Consider the following 21566-nt stretch of genomic DNA (forward strand, 5'->3'; position numbering starts at 1 on the left):
AGACAGGTCCAAGTTTCATTTTTCAATCCAAAAACCCAGTCTGGTCACCACTAACTCTGCCACACTTCGAGTCAGGCCCAAACACAATCGTCCAATCAGATTTGTTTATTTCTATGATGCATGAGAAACAAAGAATCTGATTGGTCACCCATCGTTTTGAACAAACATTGATTCCACAGAAATCTACAATATTTCTTCAGTCCCCTGTGAAATTTTTCTCCTTTCTTTTTTCCCCACAAATACCTGTATTTGTTTTGATATAGATGAACAATGTCGGTCTCTGATTGGCTAATCCACCTGTCAATCAAACCCCCATCTGAACTCAGAGGATTAATCAGTGACCAGACTCATCTCTTTGTAAAATATTGTGTGTATTCTGGATCCTAGGCAAATTTATCATAGTTGAAAAGCATATATATATTCTGGTTGGCTAAAATGTCCATATTTAGTCAACTAACATGTCATGGCACACAAAAACTATCAAGAATTATTTGATTAAATCCTGACTAAAACGTAATTAAAATGTCTTGTATAAATTAACACCGTTTCCAACCCAACCTCGTCTGTTTCTGTAAAACACTGCTCGCCGTTCTCCTTTCCTGTCCTCCACTCTCAGCCCAACGGAGACGGCGTTTTATCTTTTTAGTTCATCACCGCGTTTTAGAGCAGTTACTGAATTTTTATCTCTTGATCATCCTGGAAGCCGATCTTTGTCTGTCTAGTTTTTTTTTCAAGGCTGATTTTGGCGCATGGGTGGGACAGCTGCACCGCGCACACAGAGAGAACGAGAGAAAGAGAGAGATGGGAGGAGAGAGAGAGAGATGGAGAGAAAGAGTTCACAATTACGTGTTCGCTTTGGCGCCGTCTCTGCAGCACAGCGGAAAGCTACTGATCAATTTCACAGTCTATGTGTTTACAGCTACATACTGGGTACCTTTGCACACGACACTGACAGAGCTCCCCCCAGCCTCAGTGCTATTGTTTGTTTTCGTGCCAGGTTACCCAAACTCCAACAACTGCAGAGCTCGCTTTGTTTGAAAGTCGTACGTGTTTCCAAAAAGCTACTGAAGACCATGTTGCCCCCCCGAAGAAAATGTGTTCTTGGCATTTGACCCATTTCTTATTCTGTATTTTTACAGTGTAAATGATTGTTGATTGAAGTTGCTGTCACAGATATATCAATATATGGGCTTTCTTTCTTCATGGAGATGTTATTGCCGTTGTCTGGAATGTTTCACACTATGGCATTAAACCTTTCTATCTTCATGGAGACCAAACCAGACCAAGTTACAGGTCAGATCTGTGGAGAAGCAACCCCGCTCCCAGTCAGAATGTCTGTTTTTCTATTTATTTTTAAGCAATAAAACCATCTGTAATTGAATAAATGTAAGGTAAAGCTGTTTAATGTCATACTGTGGAACATTCCAGACAGACACATGACATATCCATAAAAACAAGCAAGTGATGGACCCCCCCAACCAAAAATGTACATAGTGCACCTCTAAGAAAATGAAAATATACCAAAAACAATGTAATAAAATGTATTGGTAATTTAATCTTTTCTTAAGAGTACCAAGCTGGAAGATAGTAATGTAGTATTGTAGTCAAGACCGCACTAATCGAGACCAAGACCGGTCCGAGATCACAGGGTTCCAGAGACCAGAACAAGACCAAGACTTCTGAGGGTCGAGAAAGAGACCAGGCCAAGACTTTTTAAGGCTAAGACTGAAACAAGACCGATACCGCAGTCCATCGAGACCAAATTCAGGCCAATCTTTGTAATTTTCGACATTTCTTTGTATTTTACAGTTATTTCGGCACATATGTATCAATGTTTTTTTTTTAAATCTAGTTCCACTGTACTTGTATCAGATCTTGAGACTGAGACAAGGCCGAGTCCAAGCGCCTTTAAGACCTGGACAAGACCGAGTCCAAGCGGCTTCAAAACTGAGTCCAAACGTGGTCAAGTCTGAGACAAGACCAAGACCGCAAAAAACTGTCTCGAGGCCAGTGTTTAGACCAAGACCAGTCTCAAGTACTACGACACTAGTTATAAGTTAACCCAGAAACAGGGAGAGTATGCAAACTCCTCAGTGAAAACCCCACATGGCCCAGAAATAGAACCTGCAAACGTCGTGCTGTGAAAAACCACTGTAACATTTCCAACTTTAAGACGCTGATGTTGGATTACAGTGAACGAGCTGTTGGATGTGTCTGAGGAGAGGGAAATCTTGGCGTGTTTGTATCTGTATAATTCTGTCTGATACTGTTATATATTTTGTTTTTTATCAGTATTGCGTTTGCTTATGACAGTGATGCAATATTAATTTAAACTTTGCAACTTTTTGCATAGTTTAGAGTGTTTGCCAGACGCTCTTCACGCAGATGCCATTGCTTTATCTTGCATTCACTTAATTATAGGTGTTTTATCAGCTAAATAATACCTTCAAAAACACACATTTTTACTGTCAGCAGAGTTGCCTCTCCACAAACTTGAACTGGAACCTGTCACCTGCTTATCTTCATGGATAAAGACAGGTGCAATATCATACCAGGCAACACAGTGACATATCTGTGGAGATAAGCAGGTGGTGGACCATCCTCCAGAAAACTTACATAGTGGACCTTTAAGTAAACATTTAAGGTACACAATGTAACTTCTTTTTCTCACCATGGACTCGCTTCCAGTTCATTTTAGAGTTGATTTTAAGATTTTATTGTTTGTTTTTAAAGCTTTGAATGGACTGGCCTAACAGTACATCTCGAATCTCATCCAGATTTACTCCCCCGTGCGCGCTCTGAGGTCCGAGGGCCAACTCCAGCTCATGGTGCCTAAAATGAGACTTAAAACCAGGGGGGACCGGGTCTTCTGTGGCTAGCCCCAAACTCTGGAACACTCTAACCCCCCAAGTCCGAACACCCCCCACAGTGGAGGAGTGTCTTAAGTCTCGTCTTCAAACCCACTTTTATTCTCTGGCTTTTAAGACCACATGACTTGTATTGTCCTTTGCGTTCTTTTATTTCTTTTACTATTTACTGCTATTTTATGATTTTATGGTTTTTACTTGTATTTGCTTTTATTGGTTTTATTGTTTTGGGACTGGTATGTCCAATTTACCTTTTGTGGCCTTAATTTTTTGATTTTTTGGAAACTGCTTTGTTTGTCAAATATGCTCTAGGAATAAAGTGAATTTGGATTGGATTTGAGAGTCTATTGCTTTGCCTGCAATGTTCCAAAATATGGCATTAAACTTATCAATATCCGTAGAGACAAGCAGAAGACGCCACCAGTCCAATTTACAGGTGTGGTCTGTGGAAAAGTGACCACACTCACATCAGAATGCATGTTTTCAGAGGTGTTTTTGAGCAATGACAACGCCCATAATTCAATAATTGCATCGTATACAAGTTTAATATGATATTGTGGAACATTACAGGCAAAGCAATGGCATCTTCACGGTGACAGACCCCCAACCTGAAAAGTTACGCAGTGAAAATATCACTTTGACAAGCTATGATTTGACAAGTGTCCAAGCAGCTACATAACCCAACTTTATCATCTTGTAACTATCATAACGCTTTGTGAATTGTCTGTGGGTACGCCAAGGCTGCCCTATTGCCCTGTTTTTATTCATAATAGCAGATAGTGTCCAAAGTGTCCAAAGTATTCGCTGAAGGAGTATTTTTGGTGAAGTAAAAACCATAGCGCAGGGAAAGGCAGTTCTCGGGGGCCAGAAGTGTCATCTCTTCGCCAAGTGGCACTTAATCTGTCGGAGGATGGTGATGCGATCGGATGGCCGGGTCTGTAGGATGTTATAATGCGCTAATCCCACGGGCCCTATCTCCGTAACCTCCTGCTGGCCCTCGCTGCCCCGCACAAATTGCTGTGTGTGCCTGTGCGATATCTGGAGTTTAGCAGAGGATAGGGGTGTGCTGTGTGCTCTGTGCTCCCCAGTCTTCATCACCTCTTTCAGTTTAATTACAAAGAAAGTGAGAGGAGAGATGAATAAGACGGGGGCAATAGGGCACCCCTGACGTACTGAAGAACCTTTTTTTTGTGTGTGTGTGTGTGGAATTTTTAAAGCTTTGTGTTAGTTGCAAGCTGATAATGTTGAGGTTTAATTTCCGTGGGACCATGCGTGGTACTTTTAGTTAAAGGGCCAATATTATACTATTTTCTGATCTGTATTATAATGTTTGCTCTTCAGAAACATACTGGAGTTGTGTTTTGTTTCATTCACACATGTATAACACACAAACCCTGCATATTTAGACTGAGTTACACCTTGTGATGTCATGTGGTATTGCAAGAAGTGCTCCATTTGTGTTTTTAAACTCCATACACCTTCATTAAAATCATTTGGATGATTTCATTTCTGGAATTTCCAATCTATACCAAACAAAATGTAGCTGTTAACTTGAAAACTACAACTACTGACATCACAAGGCGGGACAGAGCATTTGCAGCTTTGGAGATGTGGACAGACAAATAATGAAGGATTAGTCAAACATTTTTAAATGAAACAAAACATAAGCTCTGGGTACTTTTTTGAGGAAAGAATAACATTTTAACATGCATTAAAGATCACAAGAGTCAATTTTGCATAATACAGGGCCTTAAAATCCTGGTTTGTTCTGATTAAAAGGGAACTATCAATCTCATGGACATGAGTGAAACGTGAAACATTAATGGAAATCTGTAGCCCACTTATTTTTAGTCAAATCAACCAGAGTAAAATCTGGACCAGTTTACACTCCAAACACACACACACACACAAACATTTGATAGGACTTTCATATTAATTCTGTCTGGGCATTTTTTTGTTTTTTGTTTTTGTTTTTTGTCTAATTACACGTCTCCAAATCTAATTTTTAGCGAAATATGCTTCAGCTTTGACATTTTGACAAGGGAATTGAGAACACCCAGCAAATATCCAATCTGCTGTCTACCAGATCATCCCCAGGGACACCAGCTATACATATTTTTATATTTACCCCCAAATAATTCAGAATTTTACATCTGACTTTCCTCTGTGTAGAGCTTGTTCCCAGTTTGAGCAGATCAGACAGCAGAGGCCAAAGCTGCCTCAGCTTCACAAAGAGCCCAACCATTTGTCTGTGCTCCAAAAGATTCAGAAAGAGATTCAGTTTGAATAGTGTCTTTTAGTCTGACATTTTATCAAAAATGGGTCGAAATGGTTTAAAGGGTATCTGCGTTGAACATGAGGGATGTAACAGTATTGAAATCTACTATTGTATTAACTTCGACATTTTTCGTATTGTAGGTAGTGCAATGGTGAAAACCTGACAGAATCTCTAAAATCTAACCAGCTTTTAATATTTTTGGTAGTTTCTAAAGAAATTCAGGTTGTGCTCTCACTTGACTAGAGCAGGACTAAACCAGAACCAAAACAGGATCAGTTCAAGTCTACATTAGGAGTAACAAGGGCCGTAGGTTTGGTCTCAGCTTTGGTGGGGACATTATCAGCCAACCCCCCCATGAAACCATCAGACAGGTGACTTGTACTTAGATGTAGGTTGCTTTACCAGATGACAGCGATGTAAAAGTTTGTAGTGGATTTCCCTTTGCTTGTTGGTCATGAGATATTTGTGAGGTAATGTCCAAACATTTGTCAATAGAGTCGGGCTGCTAACAGTGCACGAGTAGAGCTCAGTTTTTGAGGTGCACTTGTGGTGATAGTCGCTCTTTTTCCGCAAAAAGACACATTATAAGGCAAGTTTAATTGAAGATGAAGCCAAGTAAGTTCCTTCTGAAGAGTTTTTTTCAAAGTCTGTTGCAGCCAATGAAATAGCGACAAGTCTGTGTCATATCATACTTCTCACGTCTCTGTCTCAAGTTGACACTGACCTCTTAGGTACACTGACTAAATGGACTACAGCTGACAATGCACCCGATTACGCACTTCATATCACGGTTTACATCCATAAATATGTCCCGTGTCAGCCCAAACAAAATGTGAACTAAAACGTGTTAAATTAATACTTTTAAGTTTGGAAAAAATATCAGAATACATTTTTATTTTTGTTTATTAAAATAAAATGGCAAATATTGGTCGGGACTATTTTGTCTTCCCCAAATATTGGTTGTGACACGTCCCACCATCCCTATGCAAACCTACGTCCTTGAGGAGTAAAACTGCACATCAAACCAGGACAGATTAACACAATTTAAAGGTGAATTGTGTAACTTTTTTTTTTTTTTTTTTTTTTTGGTGAAGGATTGGCAACTTGCTGTGATTGCTTCATTTGGTATGTGTTCTTACTTACACAACTTATCACAGATCCTGGTGCCCTCTGCTTGGAGATAAATAAGTTTAATGCCGTACAGTGGAACATTCCTAGCAAAGCAATACCAAACCGTGTTTCTTTAAGACAACAATAATAGCATTAATTAAAGTGGCTGCGTAAAGTGTCAGGCAATTAAAAAAAAACAACAACATGCATTTTAGTCCCAGGAGCAAAACATTTAATTCACTCTCTGTCTGCAGTAAAATAGTACACATCTTCATAGGATTATTAAAGTAGCATCTTAGTTAATTTCATTATCTATCATCAGTCAGACGGCAGAACTCACACTGCTTCATAATTGAGCTTGATGAAAACTATACGGCCACAAACTGCGCTCTTGATTGGAAAAACTGGGGGACACTGTCAATTCTTTGCTCCTCAGAACGACTTATAAAACTACTTTACCTCAGTACAAAGTGGCACCTATTCCGGCGAGATAAAAAAGCCCTCAGCAATCTCTTCAATACATTTCGCAATTTATTTTCTAGTCCTACAGCCCTTGTATTATGCACAAATCCTTGCCTTCATTTCGCTATTACGGATCCCATTTTCACGTCCGGACCTCTGTGCTTATACTGTACATATCGGCGTGTACTTCTGTATGCGCGCGCTAGTCGAACTCACTGGATTGTGAAATGCAAAGCAGCTGGGGTAAGAGAGATAGACAAATTCCTGTGTTCCCCGGAGACTGGAGGTGACACACTGGAATGGGTAGCTCGGTCCCGTACCTCGGCGGAGAGCTGGAGTGATGGCGGAGATGGGAGCTGTTGACTGTAGCGGAGAAAAGGGTCTAATCCCAGTCACAGGATAGCGGAGTACTCAAAGCAAAACAATTAAAATGCTAATTCTGGCTTGCTTTCCTCTGGGCTTGTCTGGTAATGACTTAACCCAGGCACAACCCGGGGAAAAGCACGTGTGGTTACATGGATTTCACCTGCTGTAATCTTGCGACATCGTGGTGGGGTGGTTAAGATTCGCACCCCACAGCAAGAAGGTTAAGTTAAAGTTAAGTTCCCGGATGAAACGCGGACTTTTAGTGCTTTTGCGCGTTGTCCTAATATCTGGGTCAGTTTTTCTTTAGGCACTTTTTTGCCTTATCTCTAAAAACATGCGGTTCAGATTAGCCCATAGTGGCAGGATGTGTAGTCTGTAACAAAACTCATTTTAGATTTCTAACCTTATGTTTTGAAAAAGTCATATTTTTGAGCTACATGTTGTAATAGGACCAATTTGCGATTTCTGTAAAATGTTCTTTTGAGATACATGATTCATCATCTTTTATGAGGATTCGCTATATGCAGATTTTATTGCTTTGCCTGTAATATTCCACATTAAAGCATAAAACTTATTTAATTACAGTTTTTTATTACGTGACTACTTCATAAATTTAAAGAGCCCATAATTTGCTATTTCTGCTCTATGTTATAATGTTATTTCCTCATCAAAAACATAAGTGGAGTTGAGTTTTGTTTCATTCGTACATTTAGGCGCACGTTTTAGTTCTTTTAGTAATACAGGAAGTGCTCCGCTGTGTTTTTAAACTCCATACACCTTCGATAGAATCATTTAGATAATTTCAACCAAGCACTACTGAACTAAAAGTAAAGACAGAAGTGATTAAACTATCACTTCATGATGTCACAAGGTGGAACAGAGCATATTGAGCTTTGACGATGTAGACAGACTAATAATGATGGATTACTCAGACATGTGAATGTAACAAAACACAACTCCAGGTATGTTTTTGAGGAAGTAACAACATTCTGACAAGGCTTAAAGCTCACACAAGTCAAATTTGCGTAATATAGGATCTATATTTAATTTTATTTCAATTTCTCTTTTCAAACAGACAAGGACAGTGACAATACAAAACAATAAACATGTATCTTTTGAAACGGCAGCCATACCGGTGTCTCCACATATTGGAGTCGGGCTTGGGCTCGGTCTTAAGATCTTACCTCTACCACTGACCCATCCAACTGTTGTGTTTCGTTTAAAGTCCAGTGCAGTTTATTTGTGAAAAAAGTTAGAAAATAGACCATTTAATGACAGTGTGTCTTATAATCCAGAGTTCCTAATAGTGCGGAAAATACGGTATATGTATCTCGTGCTCCACACCGTAAGCTGAACAGATGTTGAGTAGCTGCTAGAGACTAGTAGTGCTCAGACTAAAAACGACAAAGTAATCTGCATATATTGAATGATTCACAACAAGATTTCAAGCTACACAACCAGTTTTACATGTTTAAGCTTTGTTGATAATTCATCTAGATACATATTCAATAAAACTGGGGACAAAATCCTCCCCTGTCTGACCCCATTGCTGACCCCAAGATATATTGGAAGAACTTGTGACACCATTTTCTTTCTGATTTACTTGAAGCCATCACACTCAGCAAAGTCCTTCTCCTCACTTTCGCCAGACGACCTTGTTTTGGTGATATTTTTCACACCGCATTTTTATCGCTATAGTTAGTAAGGTCAAAGAGGTACATGTAAATCTTTCATTTCCCCTTTCTTTTACGCTCAGCAAGAAATCGGGCTTCTTACCTGCTCCAATTTGTGTCAACGCCAGACGCCAAGTGTATGTCCACACGGTAAAAACTTACCCGCCGAAGCTTTTATGTTTCCCGGTGCATTTGAATGTTGAGCAAGAACAAAAATGGTGGTTTGAAATGGATGAAGTGAAGTGCCAGCGCTGTTTTCCGGCCTCTGTAACATTAAATATTAACCGAGGAGCAAAGCCTTTCTGTGTCCCATTCAAAAATGCATAAATAGCACAGAAATAGGTGCATACAGCGTAGACAGGTGTAGCTAGCTGGTAAGTAGGTAGCAGAGGTCTATAGGCACCCATGCTGAAAACCATCTGAATTATTAATACTCGCCAGGGCTATCAAGCTGTATTTTTCCATGTGTTGCTATTCAGAACACATATATTCCTGTGTGAGCCTTTTGCTGTGTGTCGATGTGCATGTTTTTAATCTGCTGTCATTGAACGCACCGCCACACCACTTGAATTTTTTATGCTATGGGAGCCGTATGCATTATGCTGTTGGCGAAAATCATGCATATGTTTTGGCCGTATTGTCAGTCTGATTACTTTATAGGAAAGATTAGAAATGACAGATTTGAAATACAGAGGGAGAATACCACGTTTTAAAATGTTAAAAAAAATTGGAAACTAGAAAAGCACTCAGAGAGCGCAGACCTCCGCCAAGGACTACCCCATTTTTTATATAAATTGCGATAAAATCAGTCTTCTGGATCAGATCCGGATCAGCCTTTGGAATATGAAAGAGGATCCCATTGTCCATCCCTGAGTCAAATTTCATGGGGTTTGGTCAATAATTAACCGAGATATATTGAGAAAACAACATTTTTTGGCCCCATTTACCACAATGTTAACTAAAATTTCAAAGTGATCCAGAATCCAGGATTTCTTCCGGATCACCCCCAAAATGAAATCAGTTCTTCCTTTTCACATTTCCAACAAATCCTGAAAATTTCATCAAAATCGGTCCTTAACTTTTTGAGTTATGTTGCTAAGAGACAAACGAACAAACAGACAAACGCCGGCAAAAACATAACCTCCTTGGCGGAGGTAATAAATAAATAATTCTGGAATGTTCCACAGTATGGCAGTATGGTTTTACCTTATGTTTATTTAATTATAGGTGCTTTATTGCTCAACCAATACCTTAAAACACCTGCATTTTTACTGTGAGCGGACTTGCCTCTGCACGAATGTTACTTGTTACTTGTTGGCCTGGTGGCATTTCCATGGAGATAAATACTTGTATGTTTATTGCCATACAACACTCCAGTAACCAATGGTCGATAAGTTCTGCCAATATTTTTGGGTAGGATTGTGAGGCCAGTTTTCATTATTTTCTGCAAATTCTGTTATGGACATTTATTACAAACTCGGGATATTTTACTGCAAACCGATAAGACGAGAGCTGTGCAGTCACGTTTTGTGCAGTTATCTTTTTGCACTAAAGTCTTCAAATAAACTTTATATGTACTTTTTAGGCAGCAAGTTGTACAAAACTAAATATTGCTAAAAAGTGCAAATATCAGCCCGATATGTCGACCAACATCTCCGTGGAGACAAATAGCAAAGTAAAAATTCTTGCTATGGATCCTACCTGGAAAACTGAGAGATTACACAGTCATCCATGGAGACAAGTAAGTGTACCCTCCTCCAGAAAAGTTACATCGTCCACCTTTAAATTAAATGTCAAGTCCCTGGATTTAACATGCATTTTGTGTGTTATACTAGCCAGGCTGGTGCCACCTAGTGCCGCCGCTCAATTTCATTTCTCTCCAGAGACTAGGTCAGGAATCGGAATACACTAGATTGTTTGCAAGAACCCCAGAAGTTGTAGACCTCGCTCTGGCCAATCAGTGAAGAGCTGTGAAGCCATGATGTTAAACTTAAGCGCCTGTCTGGGTCCCTTTTGTGGTACAGCACAACAGTAAACAAAGCGGTCGAGATGGATGAAGACGAACACATACATTTTGTGTTGGCAACGATTCCCGAGATCCAGGATTTAAAGAGAATATTTGGTGAATTTGATCAAGGGGAAAGGCGTTATTGCCCTTCTTCCTAGAGGATTTAGCAGTGATTGATTAAGTAAAAAAAAGCACCCGCCTACCGTCGAGCGAATGAATGCTAATGCTGTGAGGTCAGACGGTTTCCACAAAGTGAAACTGGCTGATGAATCAGACTAGTATTACACTGGAATAGAATATAAACCAGAGAACTACATAGACCATAACCCTTTGCTACAGTTCCAAGACAAAATGACTGTATCCAATTTGTATTTATAAGCTATGTCATTACATCGTACAGTGACATTTCATTAATCTGGTGTCTGCCTTCTAGCGTCCATACAACTGAAAATACCCCAGCCTAAAATAACACCACCATTTAATCTACATCATTTTATTTGTGCGTAAAACAACACAATTCCACACCGAGACAGCTGGTGTGTAGCGCTATGCAGATGACAGAGGACTCCCCACCGCTCTCCAGATTTGCCTCCCCCCGACTCCTGACAGCGCCTCTTCATTATAGTTGTCAATCAGGGCTTTGTACAGCACCAAGCATCTGCACAAAACTCAATCGGATTCAAAATACGCCATTACTCCTGGGGTCCTTTTGTGGCCTGTAATAGGGTTTCGAATAGTGTAATTATATGTGAAGATCTGAGAGAGGTCTGAGAGTATGATAAAGCAAGATAATAAGTACTTTTGTTGAATTGCTTGGTCCAACTTCGATGTTCTCTTGTATTATGTCTAATGCAGTAAATTCAAAATGTAGCGTCATTATCTTTAAAGGAGCTGTACCTGATTTTTACTGTCTGAAAAACTACTTCATTTTAAACAGTTTGCAGTGTTCCAAAGTCATTCCTCACCTTATGCATTTTGGGCATCCTAATTATTCTCCGTGATTAGTTTATAAGCACTTTTCACAACTTTCAGAGACCAGAGCGGTAAAGCTAAGAACAACAAACATCCTAACATGTACCTCCTAATCGTCAAACAATAAAATGATTTCTAATGAGATGCAAACAACACACAGCGGGCAATGTTTTTTTTTTTTTTTTTACCCCGAGACGTGCAGTATATCAGGGACAAGACACATATTGTTCAAATGTGCGGGAAAAAATGGGTAGAAGACCATTAAGTCGTACTAAGACATAACAATGGGTAATAGACAAAATTTGTGTAAACATAATATTATTGCTCAAGCAGAAGTACAAAGTAGTGACCCATATACTCAGGCCCTATCCACACTAGTACGTATTCGAGTAGTTTTCGTTGCTGATGCAGTGTTCGTCCACACTTATCCGATGGAAAATGGCTCCAGAGACGGAACGAACTGGTGCCGACAGTCCAGATCTGATCCAGCACTGTGTGGACGCTTGAAAACGCTGATACACTGATGTAGGAGCTCTAGTTGCTGTCCTTATGTTAAATATGACTGTCTGTGAATTAATGTCAAAATATACCTGTGACCGAAATAAATAATCAAATGTAATGTAATGTAAATGTTATTGGATCACGTCACTGTGACTTGCGCCTTCCTGATTCGCTGGGTTCGTGACATTGGTCATGTGACGCTGTTGTGGAAAACAGTTTAAACAAACCATAGACAAATGGGAAACAGTGTAGCCAGAACTACTTGCGAGTAGAAAAGACACTTGCCAGCTTCCTCGGCTCGAAATCTGCTACTACAACTTCAGACACGGTCCATTTCCTTGTTTTTACTGCCCACGTGACGTTGTGACGCCAGCCTAGTCATGTGACTAGCGTTTCAGGCGGTTTCGCGTTACTGTGTGGATAGGGAAGGCTTTGATTGTGGACACAGAAACAATGTGTCTGGACGCAGATCTTTTCCAATATGGTGAAACAGTGATTTGTTTCAGTGTAAACGTAACCTCAGTATTAGTTGGGTATTACATAACACTTTAGATGTGAAATGTATTAAAAATGTAATCTAACTAATCATTAAATATATGACAGATTTTTGTACTTATAAAGAAGAGAAATTTGTGGAAAAACTCATATCTGAAGGTAAGGTAAAAGAAGTTAAAGTAATTTTAAGGATCTATCTCACACAAAATTAACTCTTGTGAGCTTTAAGTCATGTGATAACGGTACCTCATCAAAGACATACCTAGAGTTGTGTTTTGTTTTATTCACACATGTTTGAGGAACTCTTTATTAACGGAAACTAGATTATATCACAGAATATAGTAATACGGGCCCTTTAAGTATAAATAAAAATGTGGTTTTCTTAAAACTCTGAGTACTACCAACCTGTAATAGACTCTTCAGTTCAGTCGTTCAGTTTTGTACACCGCCGCTGGCACGTCTTCATATTAGCTGCATTACCAGATTGATTGTGTTCAAAAATAGCCGTGCTCTGTTCGAATTTGAAATGAGCTATTTTCTGGACTCTGTTTCTTGGAAATCTACTGCGTCGTTGATTCTCATTTGCTCTAAAACCCTTTCATCAAACATCAGCCCAAAATGTTTTGCTTTATAAATACTAAACCAGGTATGAGCCAGAACCAATACAGGCCTGAATAACTGGACCAAAAAGCGGTTTTCACTGGACCAAGGACCATTCAAGGATCGTTCAGGGACCATTCTAAATCAAATCTCAAAGTGGGTGAAATGTAGCACAAAAAATAAAGCTTTCATTCAAGTACAGTTTTTTTTGTTGTTGTTGTTTTTGTTTGGATGGATTGCAAAAATATGTTTTGATTATTGTCATTGTGAGAATTAAAAATACCACATTATGAGCTGTTTTTTTTTTCAGCATCGCTCACCCTTGAATCAGAAATTTACCTTAAGGCTTTTGTTTTTCACGTATTGTGCCGTCGGCTTCTAATTCTAAAGCATTTTTTATCGTCCGTGACTAAAAAAGTGCCGCTTTAGAATGCAAGTTGTTGATCAAATCGAATTAAGTTTATTTAGAAAGCACATTTAAAACCGCCAACGCTTACCAAAGTGCTGAACAACAACTATTATACAACAATAGTATAGGTATTAAAAAATCATAAAAAGAAAAACTGTGCGCTTAGAAACTGTGATGCTATAGGAAAGTGGTAGAAAACTTAGGAATAACTTTGGACTCTTGCAAACTCTTTAAAATGAAGAAGTTCTTTTTTTATTGTTTTAAACCTGCAAATTCTCTAATCCATTTCTTTTGTATGATGTTTCCAGATGGGTAAAGTGGACAACCGCAGCCTGAGCCTCAAGTACCCAGTGTGGCCTCGCTTTAACTCTTTCGGAGACGCAGAGCTGGACGATAACCACCTGTCCATCGTCACTCTGGAGGAGAAGCCCTTTGTGATCGTGGAGGACGTGGAGAGGCTCACCGGCACCTGCATGAGGAACTCTGTGCCCTGCAGAAAGCACATCAAGGAGTGAGTACAAGAATATTTTGATTTGAGTAGTCGATAAAGCTGGAATTAGAAAAAAAGAAAATAAAAGCACCTCAGAAAATGTAAATTAGGGATGGGCAAAATGTCGGTTCCATTAGCGGGATTGGCAAATATCGATCATTTATTGTCATTTCCGTTGTTCTCAGTGCATCAGATTTGTCTTTTTGAACCATAGACTGTATAAAGAAGTGGATTAATGCAGTGTTCAGGCTCCAGTCAAATGAAGCTTATCGAGGCTAGAGGTCATAGCAGAGGTGGGGACTTGTAAGACTCGAGTCAGACTAGAGGCACTATTTTTAGGACTTGAGACTTGATTTGATAAAATGGATTAAGACTCGGGACTCGACTTGGACTTGAAGATCAGTGACCTGAGACTTGACTCGGCCTTGAGCCCTGTGACTTGAGAAGACCTGATGCTTAGACCATTTCACAAACTAACTGTTATTAAGCTCTTAAATCTGAATTCTTTCCGTTTTGACCTTAATAATTCACACTCTTGTCCAGACATTTAAAAAGGAAAAATGTACATTTCTACAACTCTTATATAATACTCTAATATAAGTATACCATGACTTTTTAAGTACAATTTAGTTTAAAAGAGTTTAAATGACTTCAAGCTCAAAGCAGACGACTTGGACTTGACTTGAACTCCTGGGTCATTGACTCGAGACTCGACTTGGACTTGCCTGTATTTGACTTGGGACTTGACTCGTACTTGAGGTCAAAGAGTTGAGACTTACTTGAGACTTTCAAAACAACGACTTGGTCCCACCTCTGGGTTATAGGGGTGAGGCTGTTGAAGGAAACACTGCTTCCCGCTCGCTCTGCTGGTTTGGCGTGGGGAGGGCGCTTAACAGCCCTGTCAATCAAACCTTTTGCTCTACTCTACCGGGAGGGACCTCAGTGAAAGAAGGCGCCTGATTTGTCTGTTATCAATGTTTTTACGTCGATGTACTGAAAAAATAGCTAAATATAAACATCAGGATCATGTACACACGTTTTAAGACCAAAATGACGCGGCTCACAACAGCATTTACAAAGAGAGGAGCAGTTTTTCAAAAGAAAGTGAAATGGACCCAGAGACTATGGCATCCGGAAGAGTAGCTGGTGTCACGGACATCAGCTAATTGGGATCTGAATAAAATCAAAAATTAAATCAGGAGCGAGTTCATGTAGCGAGTTGGTGTTGATTTATCTATACAGTCTATGTTTTGAACAGACTCATGAGTAAAAATGGAAGTAGAAGAGACATTAGGCTAAAATATATCTGTATTGTTACCAAAACATGTCACAAATTATTTTATATCCCACATATGAATGCATTTCCTTCGTGATAAATAAGTATTATCTATCCAAATGCATTTTGTTATCATTTTTACAAAAGTGAAAAGTAAATTTTTGATCTCTGCTTAAACTTAAAATACATTTGTGGACCTTGTTATGGATTTTAAAAGCTAAATGTCAGTACCGGCAAATATCTACTATCAGCCACAGATCCAGTTCCAAACCAGGACTTATGACTTGGTTTGGTAAGTTGATTAGTTAATGGCTATTTTTTTGAGTTTCAAGTGTATTTAAGACTATTTTAATATACTTAGCTGGAGTAAGAAAATTACAATGGACCCTGCTGGAAGATAATTTAGTTAGAGGCGAGAATATTACTTGAACTATTCAGGAATATCTCAAATGGTCTCTCCTTAACCTTAAACTACTCAAATCATGATTACTATGACTTCAACCAAATTAAACTTAATTGGCTTAAATTGGCCAATTTAAATTAATAATCAAATATATCTTTGCTGCGGGGCTCGCTTAGTGTTGGACAAGAAATGGAAAAATATGTCCCATTTCAGGTCCCATCATTTGATAATCGTTTTGTTTTGTTCACGAATTTTGGGGCAGATGCTTTACTCTTCCTCTGATCCAAAAAACAGCAAGAAGAGATGATGTATTTGTAAAGTTTGAAGACTGATTTGGTTTAAAGAAGAATGGTAGGCTGTGATTGACTGACAGCAACAAATGAAGGTATGAATAAGTTTAGTATCTTCCTGGTTGGATTAACTCTTCAGCATCATTAAGTCGTAATATAGCCCCATGATCCCCATCGCGAAGCCCAACTGGGACTGCCCATCCAGAATAGTGCTGTGAAGTAGGGCGGACTGAAATCACGTCTCCAAGGAGCAGCTCATGTCCACTGCTCCACATGTCCTCTTGCTCACGGTCCAATACCCCCCGCCCAGAGAGAATAACTTGGAGAGGAAGAATATTTGTTTTGATGAAGTAGTTGTTTTGTTGTTACTTGGTTTTTAAAGAGGAGGTATTAGGCAGAATTTACTTTTTGGAGCTTTGTACCATATTATCATGTCATCAAAAACATGCCTGAAGAGGTTTTAGACGTCGTCCATGCATGTTTCAGTAATTTAGCAATCTCTCCTAGGCCCTATTCATACCTACTCATGGTTGTGATCCTGTCCAATGCTCAGGTGAAGACCAAAGGCAGCTTTTTCAAATGGTGGAAAGGGATCTACATAAAATTAAAGTCTGGTTTGATATTAATAAATTGTCGCTAAACGTAGAAAAAACAAAATTTATGATATTTGCAAAACAAAATTATGAACAAATTATGCTCAGTAATACACCACTAGAAAGAGTCTTTGAAAACAAGTTTCTAGGAGTAACTATGGACCATAATTTAAACTGGAAATCACACATAAATAAAATTTTACGTCGCACGGAGCGCAGCCGTCGCCCGATCGTGCTTTTCGGACACCCTGCTTTTCTGGCTCGAGGTTCTCTTAAGTCCAAAATTAGTCCCGGTGTAGTCTAGTCCTGGTTTAGTCCTGATTTAGTCCTGACCGCCCATGTGCAGTCACAACCCACCCTCATTCCCGCCCACAAAATTCCAGAACGTTAAAACTCGCCCATTTCAGCAACTATTTGCCCGTACCCATCAGGGCCAGGTCTCTGATATGTGGTCCCTAAACTAAAGTGTTACCAATCAACTTTTAGGGCCAAAATGAGACAATGGTGTGCAACTAAGTGTTTTTATCATTTGCACACTAGGCAAATAAGGAAGGTGCACTATTAGCTTGCTAGTTATTGTCTTTGGAATAAGTTTGGACCACTGCAGAAATTAAATTGTTCATTTTTTCCATGCTTTTGTAAAAATCTGATACAGCGCCTACAACATCACTTTTGTTTATAAAGAGGAGGTATTTTACTTCTGTGGACATATTTAGATCACCATGGTATCTTTTATTGTTCTGAAAATGCTACATTCGCAGAAAACAAAGTGTTGTTTTAGAAGATTCACTTTTGTTTTTGACATTGAGTCTACCCTCCCTTTGCTCTCTACGCGTCTTTGTTTACAGTTTTGTGTCATGTTTTTGTATATTTATGGAAAATATGGGAACAGAATCTTAAAACTAACCATAAGGAGGGTTCGAATCTGGCATGGATGACAAACTTCTTCAGGCATGTTCTTGATGAAGGAACAACTTTATAACATGGTATAAAGCTCAGAAATCTACATTATCTGGAGTGAGAAAACTGTTATGTAACCTGCTGGTAGAAAGAAGTATAGTATTATAACTAACTCGCTCACAGGCCAATACCCTCACCCTTTACCCTCCGACCCACTGCGCAATACCCAGTTGGAGAAAATTCAGTCATCCAAGCTCGAAAGCGTCCAACTTCTCACACGCACATGCGCTGGACTCCCATGGACCGCCTTGGGGCTCTGTTTCTGTGTATGCCGAGTTGGCCAGTCCACAAGCAGGGCCCATAACATCACATTTGCGGGCCTGCCTCCTCTTCACTGTATTACGGTGCGCCTAAATGGACACAGTGAGCTGGGTTATTGCAGCAGCAGTAGTGGCCTCCAGCTCAGTCACTCCAAGATGGCCCCCAGGCGTGTAAAAGAGTTAGGTACCAGATGGTGTTATTTTCTCCGGGATAATGCAGGACCTGTTGTTAACGTTATAAAAGGCATCAATGGTGGAAGAAGTATTGGAGAAATTACTCTAGGGAAAGTAAAAGTGTTATGAAAATTATGGAAATGTCTTCAGATGTGTACTTCCAAGTGTAGGGCTGCACAATATAACACCAAATTATTGTTATCACAGTATTCACAACAACTCGATATGGGGATCTTTTTTTCTTAGATTGTTTTAAAACTACACCCACAAAGAAACTATGAAATCCTCCTTAAATAACATATATATGCCTAAAGTAGATGTATTTTTGCCATATAAATTCATGGGCCGAGTCTGCATGTCCACACTATGCCCTACTTTGGTTACTATTTAGGGGTCACACCATTTTTAGTAGTGCCTGAATGTCCAGTGAGTGAAAAAGATGTGCACACAAAATTGGCCACAGTGCAACTTGAAAAGTAGTGTTCAGCGATGGTCACTAGACTGGTCAGTGTAAACCACAATGCACTAAACTTAATAAGTGCAGTATATAGTCCGCGTAAGAGTGCAGGCCTGTAGTGTTTGAGGGGTTAGGGCAGAGCTGGGCATTGTACAGGAATTACAAAATAAACATATTTTATCATTTTACCTCATGCATGGACTAAAGCTGCATTACTTTTATTGTAGAGGTGTTTTTAATGACATTTTTTGTAAGGCAACCTCACTTTTTTATTGCTTAGTCATAACATTTACTCTTACCAGTCTTACCAGTGTGTCAAAACAACGCTATTTACTGCTTTTTATAAAGAAATTCAATGAATATGATGCAGAATTGAGTTAAGCATTTTGGCCCGGCCCTCCACAATATTTTCTGTTTCTCATGTGGCCCCATGGAAAAAAATAACTGCCCACACTTGGATTAGGGGCTAGGGGTGGATATTAGGGATACAGACAGGAATTTCAGATACAAGGGTGTAGTGGGCGTGGTACGCGACAGTAAAAGTACACTGTCCACCCACTTCTCTCGACGTGAGATATAAAAAAAACAAAAAACAAATATAAAATAGCTACAACTTAAATGTCAAACCAGAGCTTTTGGCAATGGTGAAAACAATAGGGTCATGATATCTGCAGGACTGTCCTATAGTGACTTGAGACATGAGGGACCAGGACTAAAACAGGATTAAACAGCACTTAAACAGGACTAAAATGGGACTGAACCAGGACTGAACCAGGACTAAAACAGGACTAAAACAGGACTAAATCAGGACTAAAACAGGACTAAAACAGAACTAAAACAGGACTGAACCAGGACTTGAACCAGGACTTGAACCAGGACTAAACAGGACTGAACCAGGACTGAACCAGGACTAAAACAGGACTAAAACAGGACTGAACCAGGACTAAAACAGGACTTAAACAGGACCGAACCAGGACTTGAACCAGGAGGACTGAACCAGGACTAAACTAGAAAAGCACTCAGAGAGCACAGACCTCCGCCAAGGACTACCCCCATTTTTTATATAAATTGCGATAAAATCAGTCTTCTGGATCAGATCCGGATCAGCCTTTGGAATATGAAAGAGGATCCCATTGTCCATCCCTGAGTCAAATTTCATGGGGTTTGGTCAATAATTAAGCGAGATATTGAGAAACAAAATTTTTGGCCCCATTTACCACAATGTTAACTAAAATTTCAAAGTGATCCAGAATCCAGGATTTCTTCCGGATCACCCCCAAAATGAAATCAGTTCTTCCAACAAATCCTGAAAATTTCATCAAAATCGGTCCATAACTTTTTGAGTTATGTTGCTAACAGACAAACAAACAAACAAACAAACAAATAAACAAACAGACAAACGCCGGCAAAAACATAACCTCCTTGGCGGAGGTATCCAGGACTCAAACAGGACTGAACCAGGACTTGAACTAGGAGGACTGAAGCAGGACTAAAACAGGACTAAAACAAGTCTAAACCAGGACCGAACCAGTACGAGCCCAGAGGTGCGCCCACGTAGACTGTCAGGTGACCACAGGAGAAAGGTCCGGCGCAGATTTCCACACCCCACGGGGTTAAGCACAGCTGTTGCCCGATCGCGCTTTGCGGACACCCTGCTCCACAGGCTTGGAGTTCTCCCTCTCTCTCTCAAGTCCAAATTTAGTCCTGGTTTAGACCGTAATAATGACATTACAAATTGCATATCCCCACTCAAAAAATCCCCACTTACATCACTGTTCAGATGTAAAGTTTTGTTGTAATAGTGCAGTTTACATAAAAATACTATTTCTTTTTCCTCGGCTCATGTAACCACTTTAAAATATTTACAACCAAGTGCCTCTGACCTTTTTTGCCCGCTTGTTTACTCTACCACAATAATTTTTTATACTACAAGCATGGTCACCTTCACTGTTTTACTATTTCTTTTGCATGGGGAAAAGTCTTCACAAAATCCTTAAATCAGGAATGAATCATTTGCCTGAAACCTCTTTTAGTTTACTTTTAGGATCAACTTCTTTCAGTTTCGTACTTGGCTTGTTAATCACACTGGAAAACGAAAACACAACATAACTTAAGATCAAATCAAAACAGTTCACATTTGAGGTTAATTTTAAACGCTCTCACGGTAGCCATCTTTCAAGGTAACTGCAAATTCATCGACCCCGTTCACTTTCTATCAACTTCGCGTCCGCCCTGTTGTTTAACCGTAGCGCGGGGTGATACTGTCTCATTAGCACACATCTGAAATTGAAATGAGACTCACGGGTGGCTCCAAGTCCATCTCTGTCTGAACCTCTGCACTCTCAGCGTACTTCCACAGATGGTCCGTCAACAGAACGCCGTCCAAAACAAAAGACGAGCAAGCGGGGGGAGGGACTTCTGGGTGTTTTTCTGTCACGGGAGAGTAAATGACCCGATCTTAAAGGTGAAGGAGTCCCAGGTGCACGCGGAGATGATTTAAATGAGGGTAATAATAGAAGTTTGACCAAGGTGTTTTGTGTTCGCCAGATGCTGCATCAAAACAAAGGGCACTGGAGTTAAAGGCGCTGTACCTGATTTTTACTTACTTTTACTTAAAATGTGAAAAAAAAAAGTAGTAGTTCATTCAGAATGGTCCAAGGTTATTCCTCACTTACCTTATGCCAGGGGTGTCAAACTCAGATTCACAAAGGGCCAAAATTAAAAACTAGGACTAAGTCGTGGGTCAAACTATATATTTATTGAAAAATGTATTGAACTTCTACATGTTTTCTCTTCTTTTGAGATATGTAATGGTAGACCCTTTCTTATTAATATAAATGTTTAATAATAGTTTTGCTTAAACATTGAATCCAGAACAAGTATAATATAAAATAATAACAAAATCTTAAATAAATAATGTCT

General features: G+C 39.5%; 1 protein-coding gene across 1 annotated transcript in view; it reads left to right on the forward strand.

Moving 5' to 3' along the window:
• The window catches only part of grin2aa (glutamate receptor, ionotropic, N-methyl D-aspartate 2A, a), a 381703-nt gene that overhangs the window by 285963 nt on the left and 74174 nt on the right, over positions 1 to 21566 (forward strand). Inside the window, exon 6 of the mRNA XM_055152940.1 lies at positions 14050 to 14252. Coding sequence (XP_055008915.1) covers positions 14050 to 14252 — 203 coding nt within the window. The remainder of the gene's footprint in view (positions 1 to 14049; positions 14253 to 21566) is intronic.

Source organism: Boleophthalmus pectinirostris, unplaced genomic scaffold (genome assembly GCF_026225935.1).
Source record: "Boleophthalmus pectinirostris isolate CB_2022bp ecotype Guang Dong unplaced genomic scaffold, ASM2622593v1 HiC_scaffold_17, whole genome shotgun sequence".
NCBI lineage: Eukaryota > Metazoa > Chordata > Actinopteri > Gobiiformes > Gobiidae > Boleophthalmus > Boleophthalmus pectinirostris.